Here is a 23,513-nt window from a genome sequence, read left to right as displayed (position 1 = left end):
TGGGAGTTGGTGGCCTGCAAGCGTCAGCAGCAAAGGGCATCGCTGAACCCTTGGGGTCTGTCTGTAACACCTATGCCTGCAGGAGTTGGACGCTGACTGTGGGTGGCAGGGTTTTCTGGCACTTCTGGCCCCTTTAACACCTGCGAGGATTGAATTTGGCTGGGTCCCTCAGGTATGTAACTGGTGGCTCAGCCCGGCTTTACATAAGGTGCACAGAATTGGGGGACACACCCAGGCCACTTGACTGCCCATAGGGCGGAAATGCCACCCATGGGCATAAAGATTAAGGTTGCCTGCAGATGGTAGGAGTGCAGCCCCAAAAGCATTAGCCACAATTTGGACTGAACCTGCAGAAAGTGGCTTGAAACAGGGCTCAGTGTGTCCATGGACTAAAAAGAATTGGACCACTGGAGAGAGGCCTTGGCACTGCAACTGACAGAGGTGAAAGGGTCCACCCTCCACCCTGGTTAATCTGGTATAAAACACAGAAGTTCTGGGGCAGGGCCAGGCAGTGAAGTGTGATTGAGCTTTACAGTGTTATGCAGTGGTGTTTCTGTCATGGACAGTTTGGCTGGCTGTGCTGAGCCACACGGCCACTCTGGAGATATTTGTTGGCAGTGGCCTCCTTGATGCAAAGACTGCCCTAGCTAGTCATCTTCTTGATAGCCCTGAACAAGTCACACCTGTTTGGATACTGTTTGCTACACATCCTATACTTGGCATGTTGGGATTGGTCATCTTAATAGGCAAGGACAGGGGAGTGAAGCCTACACAAACAAACAAAATAATGCAATATACCAAGCCTTGTGTAGATGATGGGCAGTCCCTGAACACTGGGGAGCAGGCCACCCTCGAACAGAGATAGAAACCCTCACCAGTGGAAATTATTGAATCCATTCAGAATTCCATCACTATGCAGGTCAACCACCTGTGAGTTGACTTAATTAAAACTGTGAAGCGTGTCACTTAAACTGAAGGACGGGTCTACGTCCTACAACTGGAGGTCTCAGGTCTGCAGGTGGTTGTGACCTCAATGATGGCCCAGACTGCCAAAATAGAAGAGAGGATTGAAGATGTGGATGAGTGCTCACAGCGCAATAACTTAAAGTTCCTTGGATATCCACAAACAGTTGAAGAACCCTTGCTGGACTTCTTCCTGGAAGAATGGAATACTGAAATTTTGTGCCCTTCCAGGCTCTCTAAATTCTTCATGATTGAACATGCCCACTGATTGTTGGTGTCGCCTCCACCGCCCACGATACCTCCCTGTGGGATCACTGCCAGACTTTTTAACTAATGTGATCGGGATGTAATTCTGCAGCATGTAAGAAAGTCAGGACCACTATGATTCAAGAAAAAATCTATCTTCATTTTTCTAGGCTCTACTGAGAGGGTGGAGGATATCCTAATGGCTAAGCAGAAATTGAGGGGCCTAAATGTTAAATACAGCCTTATGTTTTTGGCTAAGTTGAGAGTCCAGCATGAAGGTAAGACACATTTCTGTAAGACGTCAGACAAGGTATAGGAGTGGCTGCAGGGAGTAATAGATTCAGAAAAACAGATTCCAATGGGCTGGTTTTCAGCATATCAGCAAAACTGAGGTATAGGAGATCAGGACTCTCATTGAGAAGAAGATGTGAAGAGATCCTAGACAGAGTGAGACACATATGAATCAACACATTTCAGAGACAGCATGAGGTGTCCTCATATTTTGGAGGCAAAGTAGGAAACCATACCCCTTCTTGTCTCGTCATACTTCTTATGGGAATCTGAAACCAGCAGTCATATTAATTGTTGGTGGGTGGAGTTAAGTCCTAATTAGCTATTAAACTAGATTGTGAACTCTTGCAAAACGCATAGCTATACACCTGAGGACATTACTGCAAATGTTGTATTCACTTGTGATTGAGTTGTACAATAGCATTTGATTTGATGAATAAGCTGCAAGTTATTCCTCTGGTAAATGTGAATTTGCAACAGGCACCAAATAACAGGAGTTTCAAACCACATATGATGCTACAGTCAGCAGCATAGATAGACTAAATACAGGCAGAAAAGTAGCAAAGGGAATGTGTATCGTAAATTCCAGCTTTTCCAACAAGTACTGCAAGAGCAAAAGAATGAGATGCACCAGGTGTCAGACTATCAACAGTGCTGAACTGATAATTGCCTCAGTGGCAGGCACATGACCTCAGTCATGAAGCCCACAAGGCAGGGGCCACAAAGGAGGAACAGATGACAGAGGCCTTACACATGCATTGCATGCAGGGCCATAACTTCAGGGGGTTCTGTAGTGTGGAACACCCCCCTTAAATTACTTAGTCGGTCTTGACCTGGCCGTGTCTGTTGGATCAGCTGTCTGCAGCAACACTGACACCAAGGCACTTTTGCTGAAGACTAGGTAGAGATGGGCAAGACATTATGGGACATATTTATACTCTGTTTGCGCCAAATGTGCGACAAAATTTTTGACGCACAATCGGCGCAAACCCTGCCCCATACTTATACTTTGATGTCCGACCCCGCAGGCGTCAAAATTCCACCATGTGCGTCATTTTTTGGAAGGGGGAACCAGCCTGGCGTTAATTATATGCAAGGTAGGTGTTCCCTTCCAAAAAATGACTTTAAGGCCTGTGCCCCTTATTTATACTCTGACGTCATTTTGACGCACAGGAGGGGGCAGGCCTTAAAAAACGGCGCACAGCCTGATGGGCGCCGTTTTTTAACGCCTGGGTCAGGGCAGTCGTTAAGGGACCTGTGGCTCGGAAGGAGCCCAGAGGTGCCCTCCCCTGCCCCCAGGGACACCCCCTGCCACCCTTACCCACCCCAGGAGGACACCCAAGGATGGAGGGACCCATCCCAGGGAAGTTGAGGTAAGTTGGGGTAAGTATTTTTTTTCGTTTTTTTTAAGTGTTATAGGGGGGCCAGATTTGGGCCCCCCTACATGCCACTATGCCCAATGGCCATGCCCAGGGGACAAATGTCCCCTGGGCATGGCCATTGGGCAAGGAGGCATGACTCCTGTCTTTGCTAAGACAGGAGTCATGTCAATGGAGGTTGGGCGTCAAAAGAAATGGCGCAAATCCGGTTTGAGGCCTGAATTTTGTCTCAGACCTGACTTGCACCGTTTTTTGACGCACAACCCCCATTTTCCCATACGGCTAACGTCATTCCATTAATAAGGCATCCGCATGGCGCATTGGAATGGCGTTTGCCGGCGGTAAAATTTTTGACGCACAACTGCGTTGGCGCAGTTGTGCGTCAAAAAGTATAAATATGGGCCTATATTATTAGGGAGAGTTGATCCAGAACAAAGCCAAAGGTCAGGCTTGACTCTAAAAGCCTGTGCCCGAGCTGAGACATGAAAATATGTGGCATGTAAATCATGCAACAAACATCATGTAAAAAGATTATAGTTGCTTTAAAAACAGGTACATTTCTTTAACATGTGGGTGTGTTTCACTTTAGTATTTCAGATTATATCACTGATTTGAGATGTCCTAATTAAAAGTACTAGTTTTAAAACATATCTTACAAATATGCATTCCTAACCCAACCCTGACAACAATGCCACCAGCGAAACCAAATGCAAGCCAGCTGAATGTGTACTCCATATGTGGCCCAGATTCTTATGATGGATGGTGTGGTGAATCATATTAGGGCCCGCACAGTCTCCATTTTAGATTGCGCATTTTATCTTGGCATCTTTTTCTGTTAGTGGCTTTTTACAGGGCTTTACACTTGATAATGTACTCAGAAGAGATTGTACATGTAACCTATTCCTTGTAAGCATTGCTGCCATACAGTATGTACTATCGGTCAAAGGCTAGGCACACAGAGCACGATGTCCTTGTTGATCATGATTGAGAGTTGGTGACAGCTCCAAAGCTACAAACAAATCATTGCATCAGCTCTGCTCCTCTGAAACAGTGTGATATGAAGAGTGCTTTGATTATATAAACTGCCTCTGTGCTACATTCCGCAGAGGAGCACTTCTACTGTGATTATCCTAGAACACAGTGCACTGTGACCAAGATGTAGCCCTGCTGACCTCCATACTTTTGAGGACAATAGCACTACGTCAGACTGATTTCCTGGTTTCCAGATACATCTTTCCCTGGTATTGGGGAGGGGGGTAGGCTATCCCAATTGATCTGGCAGACGGTACTCCCACTATGCTTTTGATAGTGTAAGTAGTAACAGATAGGATTGTAACAACACAGTAACATTATCATGGCTGAATTGTTTAGCTTTTTTACTATTCTTATAATGCTGCTTACCATGCTGTGTTTCATCTGCCTAATAATCACAGCTCATGCTTTCTATACAAGAATACAATTGTTTGTCTGGAAATAAATTTTTATATCTTTCTTGTGCCTTACCTTGAGCATGCAAAGTAGCAACAAAAAGTGTGGTTATGTTTCCATGATTTCCCTGGGAATCTGAGCAGTCTGGTTTGAGGTTGCTGATATCATCTGGTCCCCTGGTAAGTTTAAGGGTTCAGATGGGGCACTGTCAGCTAGCTAGAAATTGTGTCAACATTTCCTGATGGTATAGACAAACGTAGGCCTTGTATCCTAAAGTTTATGGTGACTCCATACACAGTCCTATTTAATTCATAGGAACCGTATACCCATTGTAGTCTGTTAAACAAAAGAGATTTTTGTACAACACACACTTTCTGAGGTCCCACAATTGACGGTACACTAATTTGTGATTATGAAGAAAAGGGAGGCGCCATGAAATAAAATATTTACCAAGGGTCGCACAATTTGTTCTAAAGGGGAGGCTCGGTTTGAACACAGATATTCTGGTTTCACATTGTATAGATCAGCTTTGTTGTTAATTCTTAGAGCATGAGGTTAGAACTGCGGTGTGGAGACAGGCAGATGCCACATGAAAGTTCAGCATGTTTTATGCTTGAGGGTTCGTAGGAACTTGAGATGAGCCAGAATCAGGCATCTGGCTCGAGTTTTCAGAAGCTAGCACACCTCTAAATATGGTCCTGGGTTTGCAGAGTCACTTAAGAAGATGTGTTCGATGCTCAGGCACGGTCGAGGGCATAGACCTGTCTGGGCTCCTGCCTATCACTCCACATCAGTATGTCTAGAGGGCTTCAAGTGTACCAGGTCGTGCCAGGTCTCAGTTGCTGCAGTAGTTAAAGACTTTGGAATGGGTCCCTATCGGTTTCTAAATTCATATATTTCACAGGCAAAAACAATGGTCAAATTCCCAACAACTATATAAAGTCTTTAGGTTATCAATGATAGAAATTCAAACCCCTGTTTACACTTCATTTTTACTTCACCTTGCACTTAAGTGCATTTAGTTTTTCCATATGTTGTGTTTTGGTAGTTTGTTTATGCAACATATGACGTCTGTGTGGACAAAGTTGCTTCTTAGCATCTGGGTCAATTCCGTTTGGGGGTGAATGTTCACAAAGTGACATGAGAGCACTGGAGATGAGCCTTGAGGTAGTTTGGATTTTTCACAGTGCCTTTCAGTGTGTCATAAAGGCCTAATTTTGCTGCCCATCCTCAGCTTGGTCTGCTGATGTGAGACATGGGCTTACGCTAGCCTGGTCTCCTGAATGTCTCTGCCCTATATTGCTTTAAGGAGGAACTTGACTAGAGTGAGTAACATAGTCCAGACTATTCCACAGAGCCTGGCTGACCTTACGTTCCCAAAGAAATCCTATCCATGAACACTGTCCAGTGGTGCCAGCCGACCGCATCCTTTTCAGTTGGGTACTCCTTGTCGTTTGTTGGGGAATATCAGACTCCGTCCCACCGCCAACATTATTGCCTAAGCTGTACCTCTGATTACATGCGCATGTACAAAATAAGGTAGGCCAAACTAACTATTGGAGCCACGGGGCTTTAGATTTGTTTAAAATTGACCAAGGCACTGTTTATAGCCAAGCCAGAAATCAAACACACACCCAGAATCATAAAGCCCATCCCCAAGCAGAGAACCTAGCTATTATAAAGCAGAACGGACTCTGAATGTTTACTCTTGTTGGGGACATCTCCCTGAGGGGTAGAGAGAGTGCCTTACCAGACCCCCATTAACTGCAGCTCCTATATAGGAGACTACGCCTCTATTTATTAAGAATAACTACACACAAGCTACCTAACTACTGCTAAAACTAAAATACTAAGCTAAAAATACTAGGCTAACATTGCTGTCAATGAGCCCTTCATTTAGACCGACACTGGGGCCTTGCGACCAACTTTGTACCAAGATGCAGCTGTGCAAGTTACTCCAACGAAGAAAAAAATCATTCAGCGGTGCATGCAATATTTCCCTGGGGTCATCCATTCCTCAGGCAAGCAGACTGCTCTAGATCTGGTAACTGAGCCCAGTGAACACTTCCATGATAAAAAGGGCCTGGATCTGAAGAGAATTGTCACAAACCACGTACATGGGTCATATATATGGCCTCACATACTTCTATAAGCATGAGTACAGATATTGGCTTACGAACTGTTGTTTATAAACATTTTAATTAGATTACCAGCAAGTTATATGCAGTACATTTGTCATTCAAATGTTATACAAACAGCATCTTTATGCATAAATCTATACTACGGCGACCAGAATATCGAATATGTGCAGGGCACCAATGAATGCCAAGTAAGAGATGTAGCTGAAAGGCCGGATAGAAGATGTTCTGGGTTTTCTACCCTGGAATTATCGCTTCCTGCCCCGGTAAAAACCCATGCACAGTATTAAGCATGCAAAAATCCCTTTTAAGAATGAAAATCTACATTGTGTGAATTTAAAAAAAGAATGTGAATTTAAAAAACAATAGTTTGCATTTGTAAGTCAAGGCATATACCTGTGTAAGTTGAAAGGTGCAAATGTATTTGGATGTGATGCAAATGGATGACACTCCCCTAGGAATAAGTTATTTATTGAACTTGGTAAATACAAACAGCATAGGTTGAAAAGCTTAACAGGTCCATTAACTGCTTCATATTTTGAGTCTGAACCTAGAACAGAGGGATAACGTGGGATTTGGTGCCTACGTAACCAAATTCCACATGTCCCAGTAGTTACTGGCTATGTTTAAACCAGTAAATTTCAGCTGGTTTGTTATGTCAAAATTAACTTAGGCAAAATTGTGAGGCGCAAAATTTATTGCACTGATAAATACTGTGTGAGGTAAGCTTCCCATCAGTTGGAATTGTGGTCCCTGCAATTTGCTTAATTTTACATCCTATTTTTAGTTTTTGCAGCCATAGTTTTTTCATTCTATGCTATCACGTGCTACCGACACTTTACCTAACTGAGTAACCTTCAATATTAACTTTATAATCCTTATCATAGCACGAGGCAAAGCATTTCACCTATCTAAGACTTACTAACACTATCAAAGGCTGCACCTAAGGTGATGGAATGTGCCACCAGAGATCTCTTCTTACGAGTGATAATTCCAAAATTTAGTGAAGCCCTACAGTGATCATCAGTAGAAGAGGTTTTTCCACACATTGTACGTGTGGAAGTAGGTATGTATCGGGGTACTTAAATAGTGCAAACCTTGCTTGACAAGAACAAAACATTTAACAGAATGGCGAGAACATAAAACAAAGGGAAGATCGGACCCTTAAGAGTGAGGTGTTCCACAAAGAAGTGTAACTACGTTTTATTTATAATTCTAGTTGGTTAGAGGCAGTTCTGGTGTTAATCAGGCTGTTGTTCCAGATCCTGGAAGAATAGATTGAGATAGCTGTCTTTCTAGTCTTTCGTTTCCTGCATTTGATAAGTTTCAACTCGGTGATATCTTGACTCCTAGTCTTTCTGAGGCAGCTAGTTTATTGACCAGAGATACGAGGGGGTTGTTTCTGAAGGCTTTGTAGCTGATGAAGGTATGCTTGAAGACTGTGCATTCAGCATGATAAATTATGGATGGTTTTAACTACACATAGGTAGGTAGGGTATCTTCTTCATTTGCAAGACCATTGGTTGATCCATGTGTAAATTGACGTGGAATACGTTTCTGACACATGCTTATGAAAATTCAAACTTGGAACTAAGATTCACATACCTGATTGCGTTTTGTCCTTGCTCTGGTTTTTTGATTATGTCTGAGATCTGTTGGAGAAAGATACATATTAATTTAATTAGCTTGTGTTTGATATTTTCTGAAAGCCTGTGTGACCTAAACATCACAAATTAGCTACAGAGTGTATGCTATGTTCAGTGCTTAATTTGTGCAGGTGCTTGAAGGTGATGGGCAATTGGACTATTTTGACACTCATGTAGTTCCAGAACAATCTCGTTCTTTTCAGTTACAACAGACCTAAAGGACCACAAAGAAGCACGTAAGTATAATATACCCAATGTTTAATAAAAAATATATGTACAGGGGCCCAATATTGTTCTTACAAAGTTGTCCTTTTCTACTGGTGTTTCCAAATGTCAGGGGTTGCTAAATATCAATTGTACATACTCTTGTTTCCACCTCACATCTCTTTCCACCACCATCCTACGCTTCTTTTGTCTTTATCTGACACTTGCAGGTTGCATTTCATCCTTGCTTTCTTCCTTTGTTACTTCTTTTCCACCTTTCTATTCCTCCTTCTTTTTCTCTTTTGTTCCTTTCTTGCTACTACTCTGATTCAGTGTCTGATGATAAAATATGTGTCAACACCGAAAGCAAAGTGCTGGTGCCCACCAGCTGCACTGACCAACACAAATTAACCACTGGAAATTAGTAGGAGTGGGACAGTCAACACACAGAGTGCTAATACCCAGTCTGCTTCTCAAAATGGCTAACAAATATGAACAAGCATTTGCAATGCAGTGGGTCTCACATGTGCTCGACTTAGAGCTATTAGCATTGTAAAGTCCTAACCGGACTTTTATTGCCACATAAAATGAAAAGTAAAAGTAAAAATGTTTACATAAGCGAGCCGATTTAAAGCGCCACGCCATGAGCGTGAAGAAGCACACAAAATGAAACAGAAGTTTGCTCACAGTCAAACGTATCGGCAAATGTGCCGTGAGATTGCGCTGCGTAGGAAATAAAAAGAAAAAAGTAGTCCAGAAATCATGCTGAAAACTTGGAGGCTCGTATGTTTTCAGTAGTTTGCCGGTGCGCTCGAGGAGGGCTAAACACCGGAAAAGGCATGATGTATGCATGCCTTTCACAAATAAAATCGTGGTTTTTAAGAGGCAAGCCCATGAGCCAACAAAACTGATGGGCGTGCGGTGGGCATGGTTAAAAGCCCACAGAGAGATTACAGCAGGCCAATGCGCTTGACCCTAAAAATGCTCTCCAATTAATCTTATGACATGTAAATGCATGCATCTTCTTTCTGGCTATCCTGAATGTATGGTATTATTTGGTGCATTGATAAGCCCAGCCCTAGAAATTGAATATTGTCTAGACAATCCATACTGCATGTTACTAAAGGATCTAAATATCGCAACCCTACAAACAAAAAGCTAGACTTCTGTGGCAGAATTGGGAAACATTTTTTATTTCATTTCTTAAAGCCAGGTGCCATTTTATCACATTAATGTTATGCAACTAACTTAATAGAATTGGTCAAGCAAATTAGCCTTTACTATGACCTCACGAGTTACATTGCCCCCGATTTCTTGATCCACTTGCCACAGTCCAATGTGCTTCTGTGTCTGAAATGTTAGGGAAGCAGGGCTGGAGAAAGACTATTATATTTGTTCGTATCAAAAGAGAGTGAGTGGAAATTGCTGATCACTCCACTCCAAATTCACTTCTGCTGGATCTCCTAATGAAAAGCTTTTATGATGGACCCATTTTTATATTTTTCTGAACATGTTTCTCGATCACATACATCATTTGCTGCAAAATGTGTGGACAATCCGAACACAGACCTGCATATACAGTCAATTCCATATGAAATTTCAAGAACTTACAAGGTTGGTTCTGTTTTCGGTTACAAGTAGTGTGTAGCGATTTGTTCCCTCCAATCCAAGATATGATTCGTTCCGGATACTGTTTCCGTACTTGATAGTGACATTCATCGGTGTAATCGTCGGAAAGGTGTTGTATTGGTCTGCCTATGAAAGAGAAACTAGCATGGAGGTTAAGACTGCCATTGCAGACCTGTTAGTCAGTGACTGCCCATTCAGCAGCAAGCTTATGACATACCCATTCCAGTCCAAACCATACATATCTTAATAACTCGTCAATGTATTTATTTAATGTGAAATCAGGAGTCACTTGAAAGTGTTGAGCGCCATGTTCCTTTTAACACATGAAAATATCACAGAAACTTCTTACTGATGCAAGAAAAGCAGGGAAAACCCACTGCACATTTTTTGATGAATGTAAAATACGACAAGGAGCAGGCAAATTTAGCTTGACTTCAAATCTCCTAAATATTTGTGTAGCAAAGCAAAGTGCAGAAACAAACTATGAAATCACTAGCAACGCGCTGATTTTTTGTAAATCATTGTAAGTGACACATGGAGATAATAATAAGTACATCCAGATCCAAAAAGGATCATTAAAGAAAATACAGCAAACTGAGCTAGCATTATTTTTGATACTTAGGTAAGAAGAATCTGGCCAAAATGGTCTCGGCTCTACAGCATCCATTTTAGGACATCCTCATTCCTCACTCCTCATCCCTACTTCTCATCCCTGCTTCTCATCCATCATCCCTACTTCTCATCCATCATCCCTACTTCTCTTCCATCATCCCTACTTCTCATCCATCATCCCTACTTCTCATCCATCATATATTATCCCTACTTCTCATCCATCATCCCTACTTCTCTTCCATCATCACTACTTCTCATCCCTGTGTCTCATTCCTGCTTCTTATCCATCATCCCTACTTCTCATCCATCATCCCTGCTTCTCTTCCATCATCCCTATTTCTCTTCCATCATCCCTACTTTTCATCCATCATCCCTACTTCTCATCCATCATACATCATCCCTACTTCTCATGCATCACCACTACTTCTCATCCATCATCCCTGCTTCTCTTCCATCATTCCTACTTCTCATCCATCATCCTTGCTTCTTATCCATCATCCCTACTCCTCATCCCTCATCCCTGCTTCTCATCCATCATCCATCATCCCTACTTCTCACTTCTCATCCATCATCCCTACTTCTCATCCATCATACATCATCTCTACTTCTCATCCATCATCCATACTTCTCATCCATCATCCCTGCTTCTCATCCACCATACATCATCCATACTTCTCATACATCATCCCTACTTCTCATCCATCATCCCTGCTTCTCTTCCATCACCCCTACTCCTCATCCCTACTTCTCTTCCATCATCCCTACTTCTCATCCCTACTTCTCATCCATCATTCCTACTTCTCATGCCTCAGCCATCATCCCTACTCCTCATCCATCATCCCTACTCCTCATTCCTCATCCCTCAGTCATACCAACACATTTTCAGTTTTGTGAAACACACCTTCACACTGATTGGTTAGGAACAGCCAATCAGATTTATGAGATAGGGATGATGGATGAGGAGTGGGGATGATGGCTGAGGCATGAGAAGTAGGAATGATGGATGAGAAGTAGGGATGAGAAGCAGTGATGAGGGATGAGAAGTAGGGATGATGGACGAGAAGTAGGGATGAGAAGCAGGGATGAGGAGTAGGGATGATGGATGAGAAGTAGGGATGATGGATGAGAAGTAAGGATGATGTATGATGGATGAGAAGTAAGGATGATGGATGAGAAGTAGGGATGATGTATGATGGATGAGAAGTAGGGATGATGGATGAGAAGTGAGAAGTAGGGATGATGGATGAGAAGCAGGGATGATGGACGAGGAGTAGGGATGATGGATGAGAAGCAGGGATGATGAATGAGAAGTAGGGATGATGGAAGAGAAGCAGGGATGATGGATGAGAAGTAGGTATGATGGATAAGAAGCAGGGATGAGACACAGGGATGAGAAGTAGGGATGATGGAAGAGAAGTAGGGATGATGGATGAGAAGTAGGGATAATATATGATGGATGAGAAGTAGGGATGATGGAAGAGAAGTAGGGATGATGGATGAGAAGCAGGGATGAGAAGCAGGGATGAGGAGTGAGGAATGAGGATGTCTGAAAATGGATGCTGTACGGCTCAAATACAGACCCATTTTTGGAAGTTAAAGAATTGAGGAAAAGTACATTCCATAAGAGACTTTATAAAGTGAAAAATAATTGCCCTTATTTTCTTGTTCTACGGGATAAACAATACTGGGGCCTTATTTCCACAGCTGCTTCAGCCCAAGAAATAATTCCACATGTATTGCACACATAGTAAGAGACTGACAACCCGGGCAACCAGGGCTTTACCATATGGGAAAAGGAGCCAGAAAATGCCATACTTAAATAATTGAGCCATTCAGCATTGTGGGGAAATATCAATAGCCTTAAGCTTGCTACTTAGGGAGTAAATTATGTTCCTGGCAAAAAACCTGGGCCCAAATGTAACAAGATTCATTTAACACGATGTTGCTTGGAGAGCCTCAGCATCACGTCCTGTGTATACCAAAACACTTTACAGTGTTATATTCACCACTAAGTGTGTGCCAATAAAGCCATCAATTAACATCTGTACTAAACGTGCTGTGTTTACACAATGCTAAACACGATTTAGCATCACGTCATTGCACAAAGCAGTGTTTTGCATGAGTTTTATACTGATGGCACACGTTCCCCTGAAAATCTTTTGGCACAGACAACCGCCCACGGATCGTTCACCTAAAGTTATTATAGGAGTGTGTGATTTACCTTCTGCCCGTTATTTGTGATAATTTTCTTTGGCGTTGGGACTTTTTGTTGTGATATGTGGTGCACGTTTCTGTGCAAAATAGCACCAATACTAGTGTAATATATCTAATCTGGCAAAGGTGGAGCAAAATTTTGCAGCTACGAGTGCAGTCTACCTAACCTCGACTACTGTGTTTGTGGAGAAGTGGGAGGGTTGCCTTTTGTCAATTTCAGTTTAGTGACAAAGCAATCTGACTTAGGCCCCTCGATCGCAACCTCGGACATCACTACTCACCTTCTCCAGAATCCTTGAGTAGAAAATAACCAACTGCTTTTCATTGTGCCAGAATGTTACATACTTTACCATGCTTTCAAGAACCATGCACAGTATAAACTGAATGCAATACCCAAACGCAGCAACCCTTACCTTCAGAGATGGTATATTTACAGTAGGAAGAGCTTCTGTTGGATATGTAATGGTGACTTCACTTGGGTCTAAATTCAGCACTTTGAGCTGGATATGATCTGCATTGGGGAATTTTGGAAGTGTTTTCTGAAAAAAACAAATGCATTGTATAATTAAATGTCTTAAATGTGGAGGCCATGTTATCCATTCATTTGTACTCATAGGGACCTCTTGGGTTTCAGGAAGTAAATGAAAGAGAAAAGATAGTGGTAGCCCTGCTCAAAGATGCTTATGATATTTCTCTAACCCTCTCCTTTATTTTTGTTTTTGGCCATTCCTTTCTCCTTTACCCACAGAAGGCTGTAGTGCTGTGTGTAGAATAACAGGAGCAGGGTGGCTTACCCTTTCGATTTCCTAATGATAATCGAACTTACATCCTGTAGACCTTCATATCCACTATATGAAAGATCCTTTGAAGCGAAATAAAAATAGTATATACCATCAATCAATCAATCAACATTTTTTATAAAGTGCGCTACTCACCGGTGAGGGTCTCAAGGCGCTGGGGGGTGGAGGGGGCAGGAGGGTCACTGTTCGAACAACCATGTTTTGAGGTTCTTTCTGAAGAGCAGGAGGTCTTTGTTTTTGCGGAGGTTGGTGGGGAGGGAGTTCCAGGTTTTGGGGGTGAGGTAGGAGAAGGACCTGCCTCCTGTGGTGGTGCGTTGGATGCGGGGGACTGTGGCTAGGGCGAGGTTGGCTGATCAGAGGTTGCGGGAGAGAGTGTGAAAGTTCACTCTTTCATTGAGGTATGTCGGGCCAGTGTTGTGGAGGGATTTGTGTGCGTGGATGTGATTCTCTTGTTTATGGGGAGCCAGTGAAGGGTTTTGAGGTGTGGTGAGATTCGTTTGTGGCGGGGGAGGCCAAGGACAAGGTGCGCAGCTGTGTTCTGGATTCTCGGGAGTTTGCGTGTGAGTTTGAGTGTGGTGCCGGCGACAGGGTGTTACCGTAGTCTAGTCTGCTGCTGATGAGTGCATGGGTGACTGTCTTCCTGGTCTCTGAGGGAATCCATTTGAAGGATTTTTTTAGAGTGTGGAGTGTGAGGAAGCAGGAGGAGGTAAGAGCATTGATTTGCTGTGTCATGGAGAGGGAGGGGTCCAGGATGATGCCGAGGTTGCATGCGTGGTTTGCGGGGTGGGTGCGGGTCCTAGGGCGGTGGGCCACCAGGAGTCGTCTCATATGGTTTTGTTGGGGCCAAAGATGATTATCTCGGTTTTGTTGGAGTTAAGCTTGAGTTGGTTAGTTGTCATCCAGTTGGCGGTGTCGAGGAGAGCTGCGTGTAGGTTGGTTTTGGCTGTGGTGGGGTTGCGGGTGAGGGAGAGGATGAGTTGGGTGTCATCTGCGTAGGAGAGGATAGTGATTCTGTGTGATCGGAGGATGTTGGCTAGGGGGATCATGTAAAAGTTGAAGAGTGTGGGGCTGAGAGAGGACCCTTGGGGGACTCCTCAGATGATCTTGGTGGTGGTGGAGTGGAAAGGTGGGAGGCGGACTCTCTGGGTCTGGTCAGTGAGGAAGGAGGTGAGCCAGTCTAAGGCTTTGTGGCAAATTCCTATGTTGTGGAGGCGTGTGCGGAGTGTGTGGTGGCAATAATGACAATCTCTAACACATATAATTGATTAATAATGGTTCTTCCATAAACCTGTGTTTTTCTAGGCACTATGTGTGACAAACTTCCAAAAATGCTCGCCTGTGACTAGCAGATTAAATATGTAAATTAGGGAATCTATTAATTACATAAAATATGAATGAACAATGCATTCATACAGGGACAGTAGTTCAAAAACATATTATTTAGTATAAATAATTATAAATAATGTATTGTAAATGAAATTATCTCTTATTTCAACTTTCTACCACAAATACTGTGACGTGTATATTTCAACTCGATCAATAAAAGATTGTCCAGTAAATCATGCATCAAGTTCAGTTCTAGAGGCAAACTGTCTTCTAGTTTGTCTCTAGTTTTGTCAGAATTTGTAACGGGGTTCGTGTTCCTAGATAGGGGAATATGAACATGTCTGTTTTGTGCCTTATTTTCAGTGCCACTCAGCATGGGATGCAAAGTAGGCTATCTATCCGGGTCCAGGTAATGTATCCGAGTCGGTTTTACTTCAAACCCTTCTTATTGCAAAGTAAACTTGGAAACAATACCATGTTAACCACTTTGTGCCTTTGAGTGTTATGCAGAACAAAACTGGATCCGTTATTTATACTTCAAAGTGCCATGTGTGCTAGTGAAAATAGGCTAGAAAAAATGTATGCAGAAAACAAACATACATGAAGGTTCCTTCGTTTTCATGACTTTGTGGTGGTTTGAACTGCTTGCTAAAGATAAAACATTTAACTGGGACAAATCACCAGACTCTTCTCCCACCTCGCTCTGTTTCCTGCCAGCCAGGAAAGGAGGTCTCAATATCAGTGCTCCATAATTATTGGGAAGAGTGACCCAACTGATTGTGCCCAATCTCACTTCATCGCCAGTCAGCCTTGAAGGATGCTTGGATCCTAGTGAACTGCATCCCATTAATTTGCTTCCAATACTGTATAGCTCCCAAATTTTGATTTTTTATCACATCCTGATCCCTACATCCATTTTTCTTCATTTTGGTGTAATTTTAATCTTGAAATATTGTGAACAGTAGCCCTGTGCTTTCATTGATTTTGATTTCCCATTGTTCCTTCTGAGACAGTTTTTTTGTTAGTTTGTTTTTGTTTTTGTTTTTTTGTAACCTGGTTCGTATATTTTTTTATCACAATAGGTTTGGAATTTGTACATGAATGATTTCCTAATTGAGAGGTTGTTTTGATTTAGTTGCACATGTACCACATCCACTTTTCTCTAAGGAAGGGCTTACTCCTTGCCCCAGGTTACCAAGAATGAGACAGGAATTTGTCAGAGAAATCTGTTTACCTAATAGAAATTAGGCTGTTTTGGCTAAGTTCTCACCACAGCTTATATTATTGTGGGGGTGAATGAGGGACCTCATTCTTTGAATCCTTAGACACATTTCTTAGGGCTTAATAACATTGTCCCTGTGGTGCATGGGGACTAGGAATGACCTTAGTCCCTAGAACATAGAACAGTAGTAAAGTGTAGGGGAAGAGCACAGCCCTGTAATGTCGGGATATTGTTTCCTTTTATTTGCTTTTGTAAACAAGGCTGAAAAGGCTCATAGTTCAAAAATGCATTTATTACTTTCGTTTCTTTTCTTTTTTGCACTTGATTGAATAGTCTGTACGATCATATGTTACCTGTTTGACAACATGTGTTTTACCGAGTGTGTCAACAGAGCTTGGGCTTTGTCAAAGCAAAGGTTGTTGAATAAAATATAAAACTATTTTTTTCTAAGCAAAAAAAAATTCTATTGTTTTTTTACAAAATATGTAATTGCTGGGAGAGAACCATTCGTATCACTGCAAACAGAATTTGCATACACATGAAAATAGCATATGTAGACATCTGTGAACATTGGAAATACATCTGAAATTGTGGTAAACCGGTAAAAACTCACATGGAAAAAATTCTCTGGAAAGCATGAAGAAGCAGAACAAAATGTATTATTAATTGCAAGAACTCTGTATCCTTTGAATTACATTGATTACAAGTAGCCATGCCATACAAATCGTGGTCAGATGGATCTGAAACATACATATAGCTATAGTACAAGTTGCCTTAACTTAACCATAAAAGTGGAATCACAGACACAGTCTATTACAAAGGGTCATTATAGAGGTGTCTGTTACCTGTAGATTCTAGTCAGAGAATGTGGAAGATAAGGTACAGAGGTAGATCTGTATCCTAAAGAGAAAGGCAAGTTGTGAAAATTGATGAAAATTGATTCTAGGCTGTCCAAGCTTAGGCAAGATCTACAATGAGTTGAGTATAGTTAAGAAGAACAAAATGAACACTTTATTCAGTTTTTAAGGTTTCTGTGGTCTGTTTTTTCCATGTAGATTTACCATAATGTGGCTGTTCTATGATTCACCACATTGGAGTTCATTTTAGTAAAACTCTCATGGTAATACTCCATAATGTGTCAATACAACATTAAAGAGTGCACATGGTATACCTGTCTACCTAGTCTACCTGTAAACTTCACTACAGCTTGCATTAAGACTAAAACGAATAACAACCCATTTACGAACAAGCAGTACACAGGACTGGATTGTATAGAATACTAGCCATCTACAATGGATCACAAACAGGTCCTGTGAGTTTAACAGTGAACAGGGTTTGATGGTGTGAACAATTTCAGCTGATAGAGTTGGCAAAAGGCATTTTGTAATAACTACATCTTTAAATATTGGTAGACAAGTAGCTTATCTAAAAAAATAATTCCATAAATATGGTGTTTGTTGAGGAGTTCTGTCAGAGTGTCACTCATGAATAAGAGTTAAAAGGAACAGTTTATAAGTATATATTAGTGCTCACTTTTAGCCAAGTGTGCTTTGTATTCAATGCAGCAAAGTTGACTGTGTGTGCACCTTAACAGTTTAAACATTCTAGAACAACATTCTTAGCTTGACTTTGGTAACTTACATCAATTTCAATTTGCACCAGTGCAGCCGCAATGAATGCCAGTGCTGCAAGGAACATTCCAACCGTAATCTTTTTCAAGGGCCTAGAGAAAATGTAGAAACGATGTCATGTCAGAGTTCATTTTGTTAATTTCCAATCCTAATGCTTCTCTTTACATGAAACTGAGCTGGTAGTGTACCACCACATTTTTATAAAACTGGTTAAACCTTATTTACAAATCTGATGCCAGAATTATCCGTTGACTGTGCATTGACAGTACCAGTGATGGGGCCACCTGCAAGGTTTGCAGTTTTATCTTTGTACTTTGCAACACAGTTTAAGCATTGTTCTTTGTAATCTCAATGGCGAAAAACAATGCCAATGTTGGACTTTTTTTAAATGTTAAATTTTGGGTAATGATTTCTATGATTAATTATAGTTGTAACTGTGAATTAGTAATATTGCACATAAAACGATTTTTCCAAAGTGCTTAGATTTGTGTGTATTAATATGAATTTGTGCCACATTTTCCTGAGGCACCATTTTATTAAAATGGATGTTACTTTTGATGTTCTGTTCACACTGCACCTGCTCAATTAATCCTCCCAATTAGTGCCCCCCGCCTATCATCTCTCCCAACTGTTTCTTCAGAATAATGTGACGTAACTGGTTATTTTCCCTTGAGTGCAATGTATTATGAAAGAAACTTTCTTCCTGTACTGTATGTAACCTCTTCTGTAGGACTTCCATTGTAGCTTCCTGATAATGGACCTGGTAGAAAACACTGGTGTGTGAGTTATTGTTTGAACAATCTATCATAATGTTGTGCATAGGAAATGGCTTAAACTACGCGGGCAAAGCCACGCGTACTGAAAGGAGGAAGCTGAGCAACGTTTCCCTGAACCACACATATATCTTAACTACGCATTTGCGTGGTTAAGGCAGGCCACATGTGCATGGTTCAGGAAGTGGTCTAGCTGTGCGGAAGGGTGGGCAAGCAGGAAGAAGCAGGAAGACGGACCGGTCGAGGTAAGTGGGGTTGTGTTTTTTTTAGGGTTGGGAGTTTTTTTTTCAGCTGTGCGTGGGAGGAGGGTAGGGTAGGGTTCAGGGCCAGGTCATGGTAGATGAAAGGGCAGGGAGGCAGGGGTGGTCGGGGTAGTTTGGTGGATGTCAGGGCTGGGGGGTCGGGGTAGATTGTAGAGGGCTGGGCGAGGTTTTTAAAACGCACAGGGGGTTTGTGGCTCAGGGCAAGAGAGGATGGGCAGGCAAGTAGGAAGAAGGATCGGTTGAGGTAAGTGGGGCTGGAATAGTTTTTAGGGGTGGGGGATTTTTTTGTTTTTAGGGGTGTGTGGAGGGGATTTAGGGCTTGGGCTGGGGGAGTCGGGTAGATTTGAGGGTAGGCAGACTGGGGGTTGGTTGGTGTAGTTTAGTGGATTTAGGCCTTAGGGCAGGGGAGGATTTTAGGGGTGCATGGGGGATTTTAGGGCCGAGGGTGTGAGGGGGTTAATTTTGGGAATTTAGGCCTCAGGGCAGGGTGGGGCCTCTTGCGGTAGTTTGGAGAGGTATTGAGGGGTGCTGGAGTGTTTTAGGGCTCAGGGTGAGGGGGTCGGGTAGCTTTTGGAATTTAGGGCTCAGGGCCGGGGTGGGGTGGAAGGCTGGTTTGTTTTAGGGAGAGGGAGAGGGGGCGGGATAGATTTAAGGGTAAGATGGCCAGGGGGTCAGGGTAGTTTTGTGGATATAGGTCTTGGGGTAGTTTAAAGAGCAGGGGGGTAGATTTTTAGGTTTAGGGCTCAGGGCGGGGGGGTGGATAGAGGGATAGTTCTAAGTATATGGGGTGTGTTAGGGTGCAGGTTGGGGGAGAATTTACCCCGCATATTACTTTACCACATATGCTTTTACAACAAAATTCATTGTAAAGGCATGCATGTTAAAGCCATGTGGTTCTGACCGCGTTGTTCAGGCCTGGGTTGTTTTTGCATGCGTGGTGGTGTCATACAACCGTTGTGCATCTCTGGACAGCAACAGTGTAGAATCTGCTGGAGACTTCTGTTGAGGTGGGTTAGTTTTAATGAGCATTATTTCTATGTGGCAATTTCTAATTTGTTTAGAAAGTATTATCACTAGTCATACCACTGGGTTTGCAGCTTTTGCTCATTATTTATGTAAGGTATGAGTATAATAGCCCCTGGTTTTGAGGGTGACCCAGAGCTTTCCTGATTTCTTCCTGAGACTCTGCCATTTCATTATTGCTTTTGCTGTATTCTTGGGACTTAGAATTAGTTTGATTTCTGATTATGATTGCATGCTCTACTGCTTGATTATCGATATTTTGTGATAAATCCTTTAACTTTTTCCTAATCTGGATCCCATTCATTGATTGGTCCCAATTACTATTTACTCTGCTATTTTCTTGGACCTTATGTTGTGGAGGCTGGAAATTCTTAACACAAGATCAAGTGTGTGCTGGAGCCGAGCTGCTTGAGGTACAGTTTGGGATGATCAAAACATTAGGGTGTGGTAGAATATTTAGGCTTGGCTCCCACACCGACAGTGCCAGGCCTAAGAGTGTGAGTGGCCCACTTTCAGCTTCGCTACTATGTATGTATGTATGCAGTATTTATACACTACAAACAGCTGGAAATATATGTGTTTTCAACTCTTTCTAAATCGAAGCAAGATATGGTGCAGTCCTGATGGATATTGGAATGTTGTTCCGGATCTTGGGTGTATAGACAGAGAAGATTTAAATAAAAATGTGTTCCTAGCTCAAATAGATAGAAAGTTACTAGTGTCACACATGGTGCAATACAGTGACAAAGGTTTTGCAAAGGTTAACTGTTCACTCTTTAGTTGCTCTTTGCTATATTCAAGTGGTAAACTGGTACTAATGAAGTGAAACATTTCCTGAGCATAATTAATGTGCGTTAAAGGGACACATTATGGCACACATTGCTACATTATGGGCCTGTTCCCATTGTGTTTTTCTATTTTCCATTTTTTCATTTCCAGACTGATGGTGTTCTGACTGCGGATGTGTCAAGCGCCACCAGAGATAATGAGGTTGTGAGTCAGATATGTGGGGGTTCTGGCCCTGATGGCTTTGTAGTTGATGCAGGTGGATTTGAAGATGGTGTGGCTGGCAAGGACAGCCCGTGGAGTTGCATCAGGTCAGGGAGATGTGGTCAAATTTCTTATGGCCCGATGAGGCATGCTGCTTCATGAAGGATGCCCTTACAAGTGCAGTGTCTAGGAGGCAGTGGAGCATGACATCGCCCCATCCATATGTGGGACTACAAGAATTGAGCATCAATTCTGAAGTCTACCAGCTTTTCCAATGATAAGCCTCGCCATCTGGCATGATGACCAATGTTACTCGAGACAATGCATTTCAAAGGTGGGTCCCGACTGAAAGGATCAGGGAATCTAATATACAGCATGTACTACAACTCCTTTCAATTATTTTTAAACAATCAAGTAAAGGTGAGGCATGGATGAGATCAACTTAATATTGATTACCACCTCTTTAATTTATAACTATATTATGACACCCTTATTGATTAAAAGAGAAACTCATGCAACCTTTACCTTATATACTATTCAAAACCTTATGAATATAATAAACACATAAAAGACATGTCAAGATCTCCTAATTTATCCACCTGTGGAATTGAAACGTTATAGTATAAGCACGCACCAACATTTTTAGTTTTTATTCATAATGTCTAGGTTTGTTTGAATTTTGTCTCGAAACATAAACGTTATCATACATTAGGTTCAAAGTTTTAGAAAAAATGTTCATAAAAAACCCATCTATGCCACCGTATCAGAACAGTACTATAACCTATTTGTTCCTTGCAGTTATACGGATTCACTGATTCCAAGAAATAGGTACAAAATACCATGTGGCAAACTACTCATTTTATGGCATATAAAAACTCACATTGCAATAAAAAGAATAGTTACGAGATTGTGAAATGAAAAGTGTCTAATTTTCAGCATTTATACCAGAATTGTAGCAAGCCTTCAGGTAGGCCTGAGGTCCTCAATGATTCAAGTTATCCAGAAATTTACATTCAAGTTGGATGAAGGTCAGGTAGTGTTTGTGGTGCAGCTTTTTGGCCAGACACTGCGAGGTAGGTCTATACAACGTCATCCGCCTTTTCAAAAACCCTGGTAAACCCTGGTACAGTTACTTTGGGCAGAATCCACTAGTGGCAAAATACGATTCCATATTTAATTTCAGTAGTCTTCTCAGAAGCAGGCCATGACTACTGGCTTCTCCAAACCGTATATTTTTATTTTTACAGCCAACTCGAGGGAGTCATTGTCATTATTCCTTGAGATGTCACTCACACAGTGAAATTGACTCAAAGATTGTTGGAACTGATTAACTCATTCTTTCGTGATATTTCAGGAATAATTATTTAATGTATTATAATGACTCCCGTAGAAAGCAGAGATGTGTGATGTGTTAATGCCCACCATTCATCTATTGCATTTGCAGAATTGGCTGCAAAGACATACTTTGCACCCCAAATTGTATCTCTTTTGTTCGGCCCTTAAAATAGTGGTTGAGGTGGAGCAAAACTCTGCTGGTCCCCTTGCAAATGCTGTCTTAGTGACAAAAGACCATCACTATTATGTCAACGTAGTGGCATATTCCAGGACAAATCACAACGCTGAACTCCTAGTCAGAAATAAAATTGTGGTGGCACAGCATAACTAATACTGTGACCTGAGAATGTATCAAATGCAAGCTCATGGGTTTCGCCATAGAAGTGACTTGAAGCCTGACACACTTCATGCAAATTTACCAGGGATTCTGTTTGTATCACTAGGCTGATAGTGAAGGGATACTTTCATATGAAAAAATGGTGTCGCCACTTGTCTACTTTGCCCATAAAGCGCATTTTTTCCTTCCCACCCAGTAGGCAATACTAAAAAAGTAAGGAAAGTAACAGTTAGAAAATACAGATTTTAACGGATTGGCCTAAGCATGTGACGAGTCTCTGAAACTTGACCTCAAGCTCCCCAACAAGCACAACAAGCACTGAGTAAAGTCTCTGCAGTGCTAGTCTGTGGAGTGAGAAGTTGTCCAGTAGAAATATGTAAATTTCGGCAAGCCCTCAAAGGACCTAACTGCTTCTGACTTTACTGAAACATGTTTCTATAATACAAAGCACTGGCTTCCATTATTGTAGGTGTCAACGTGTTCTTTAGTTCCAACCTTTGAGGCATGGAAATAATTTGAACCCAAACTAATGCTTCCATTTCTACAGTAGATCTGTGAATTACAGAAAGCTAAACTATTGTTGATGTATAAAGTAATAGATCCCATATGCAAACTGTACCTGTAAATTGTTTAAACTTAGAGTATATGATGCTACATGTCCAGACTTTGTAGAGCTGCCTGTTGTTTCTGTTTATCAGTCGTGTCTAAGATGCCGTCCATGTAATAATAACCCCAGATGATGTAAATGTGTCTGTTGTATGTAAATTTATTATAAAAGAACAGCTTTAAAATCTGGCATGGATCTAGCCCCACTGGATGCCCCTAACTTAGCAAGACTTACGTGAAGTTGAGATTGCATTTTCTGATCAAAGGATATAGGCAACCATCCACAATCGGGACAAGTATGATAATCAGGATAGGGTTCACCGTCTGTTGTAGGTAGAAAAGTAAAATGCAAATATTCAGCATCTAAACCCATCCTCCTGAAAAGAATGTAAACTTTGGAGCATATAACTTGGGAGTTTACCTGCATCTGGTCAGGCTGTATAGTAATGGCTCCCTG

At 41.9% G+C, this 23,513-nt stretch overlaps 1 protein-coding gene across 1 annotated transcript in view; it reads right to left on the bottom strand.

The window, feature by feature from the left end:
• Positions 1-23,513, bottom strand: part of SLC15A1 (solute carrier family 15 member 1) — a 130,432-nt gene that overhangs the window by 43,474 nt on the left and 63,445 nt on the right. The window contains exons 12-17 of the mRNA XM_069205176.1: positions 23,478-23,510; positions 23,292-23,380; positions 17,740-17,821; positions 13,164-13,289; positions 9,907-10,050; positions 8,051-8,097 (exon numbers count right to left, since the gene is read on the bottom strand). Of these exons, the coding sequence (XP_069061277.1) occupies positions 8,051-8,097; positions 9,907-10,050; positions 13,164-13,289; positions 17,740-17,821; positions 23,292-23,380; positions 23,478-23,510 (521 nt within the window). The remainder of the gene's footprint in view (positions 1-8,050; positions 8,098-9,906; positions 10,051-13,163; positions 13,290-17,739; positions 17,822-23,291; positions 23,381-23,477; positions 23,511-23,513) is intronic.

Source organism: Pleurodeles waltl, chromosome 8 (genome assembly GCF_031143425.1).
Source record: "Pleurodeles waltl isolate 20211129_DDA chromosome 8, aPleWal1.hap1.20221129, whole genome shotgun sequence".
Classification (NCBI taxonomy): Eukaryota; Metazoa; Chordata; class Amphibia; order Caudata; family Salamandridae; genus Pleurodeles; species Pleurodeles waltl.
Note: the sequence above shows the minus strand (reverse complement) of the source record. Positions and strands in the feature narration are given on the sequence as shown.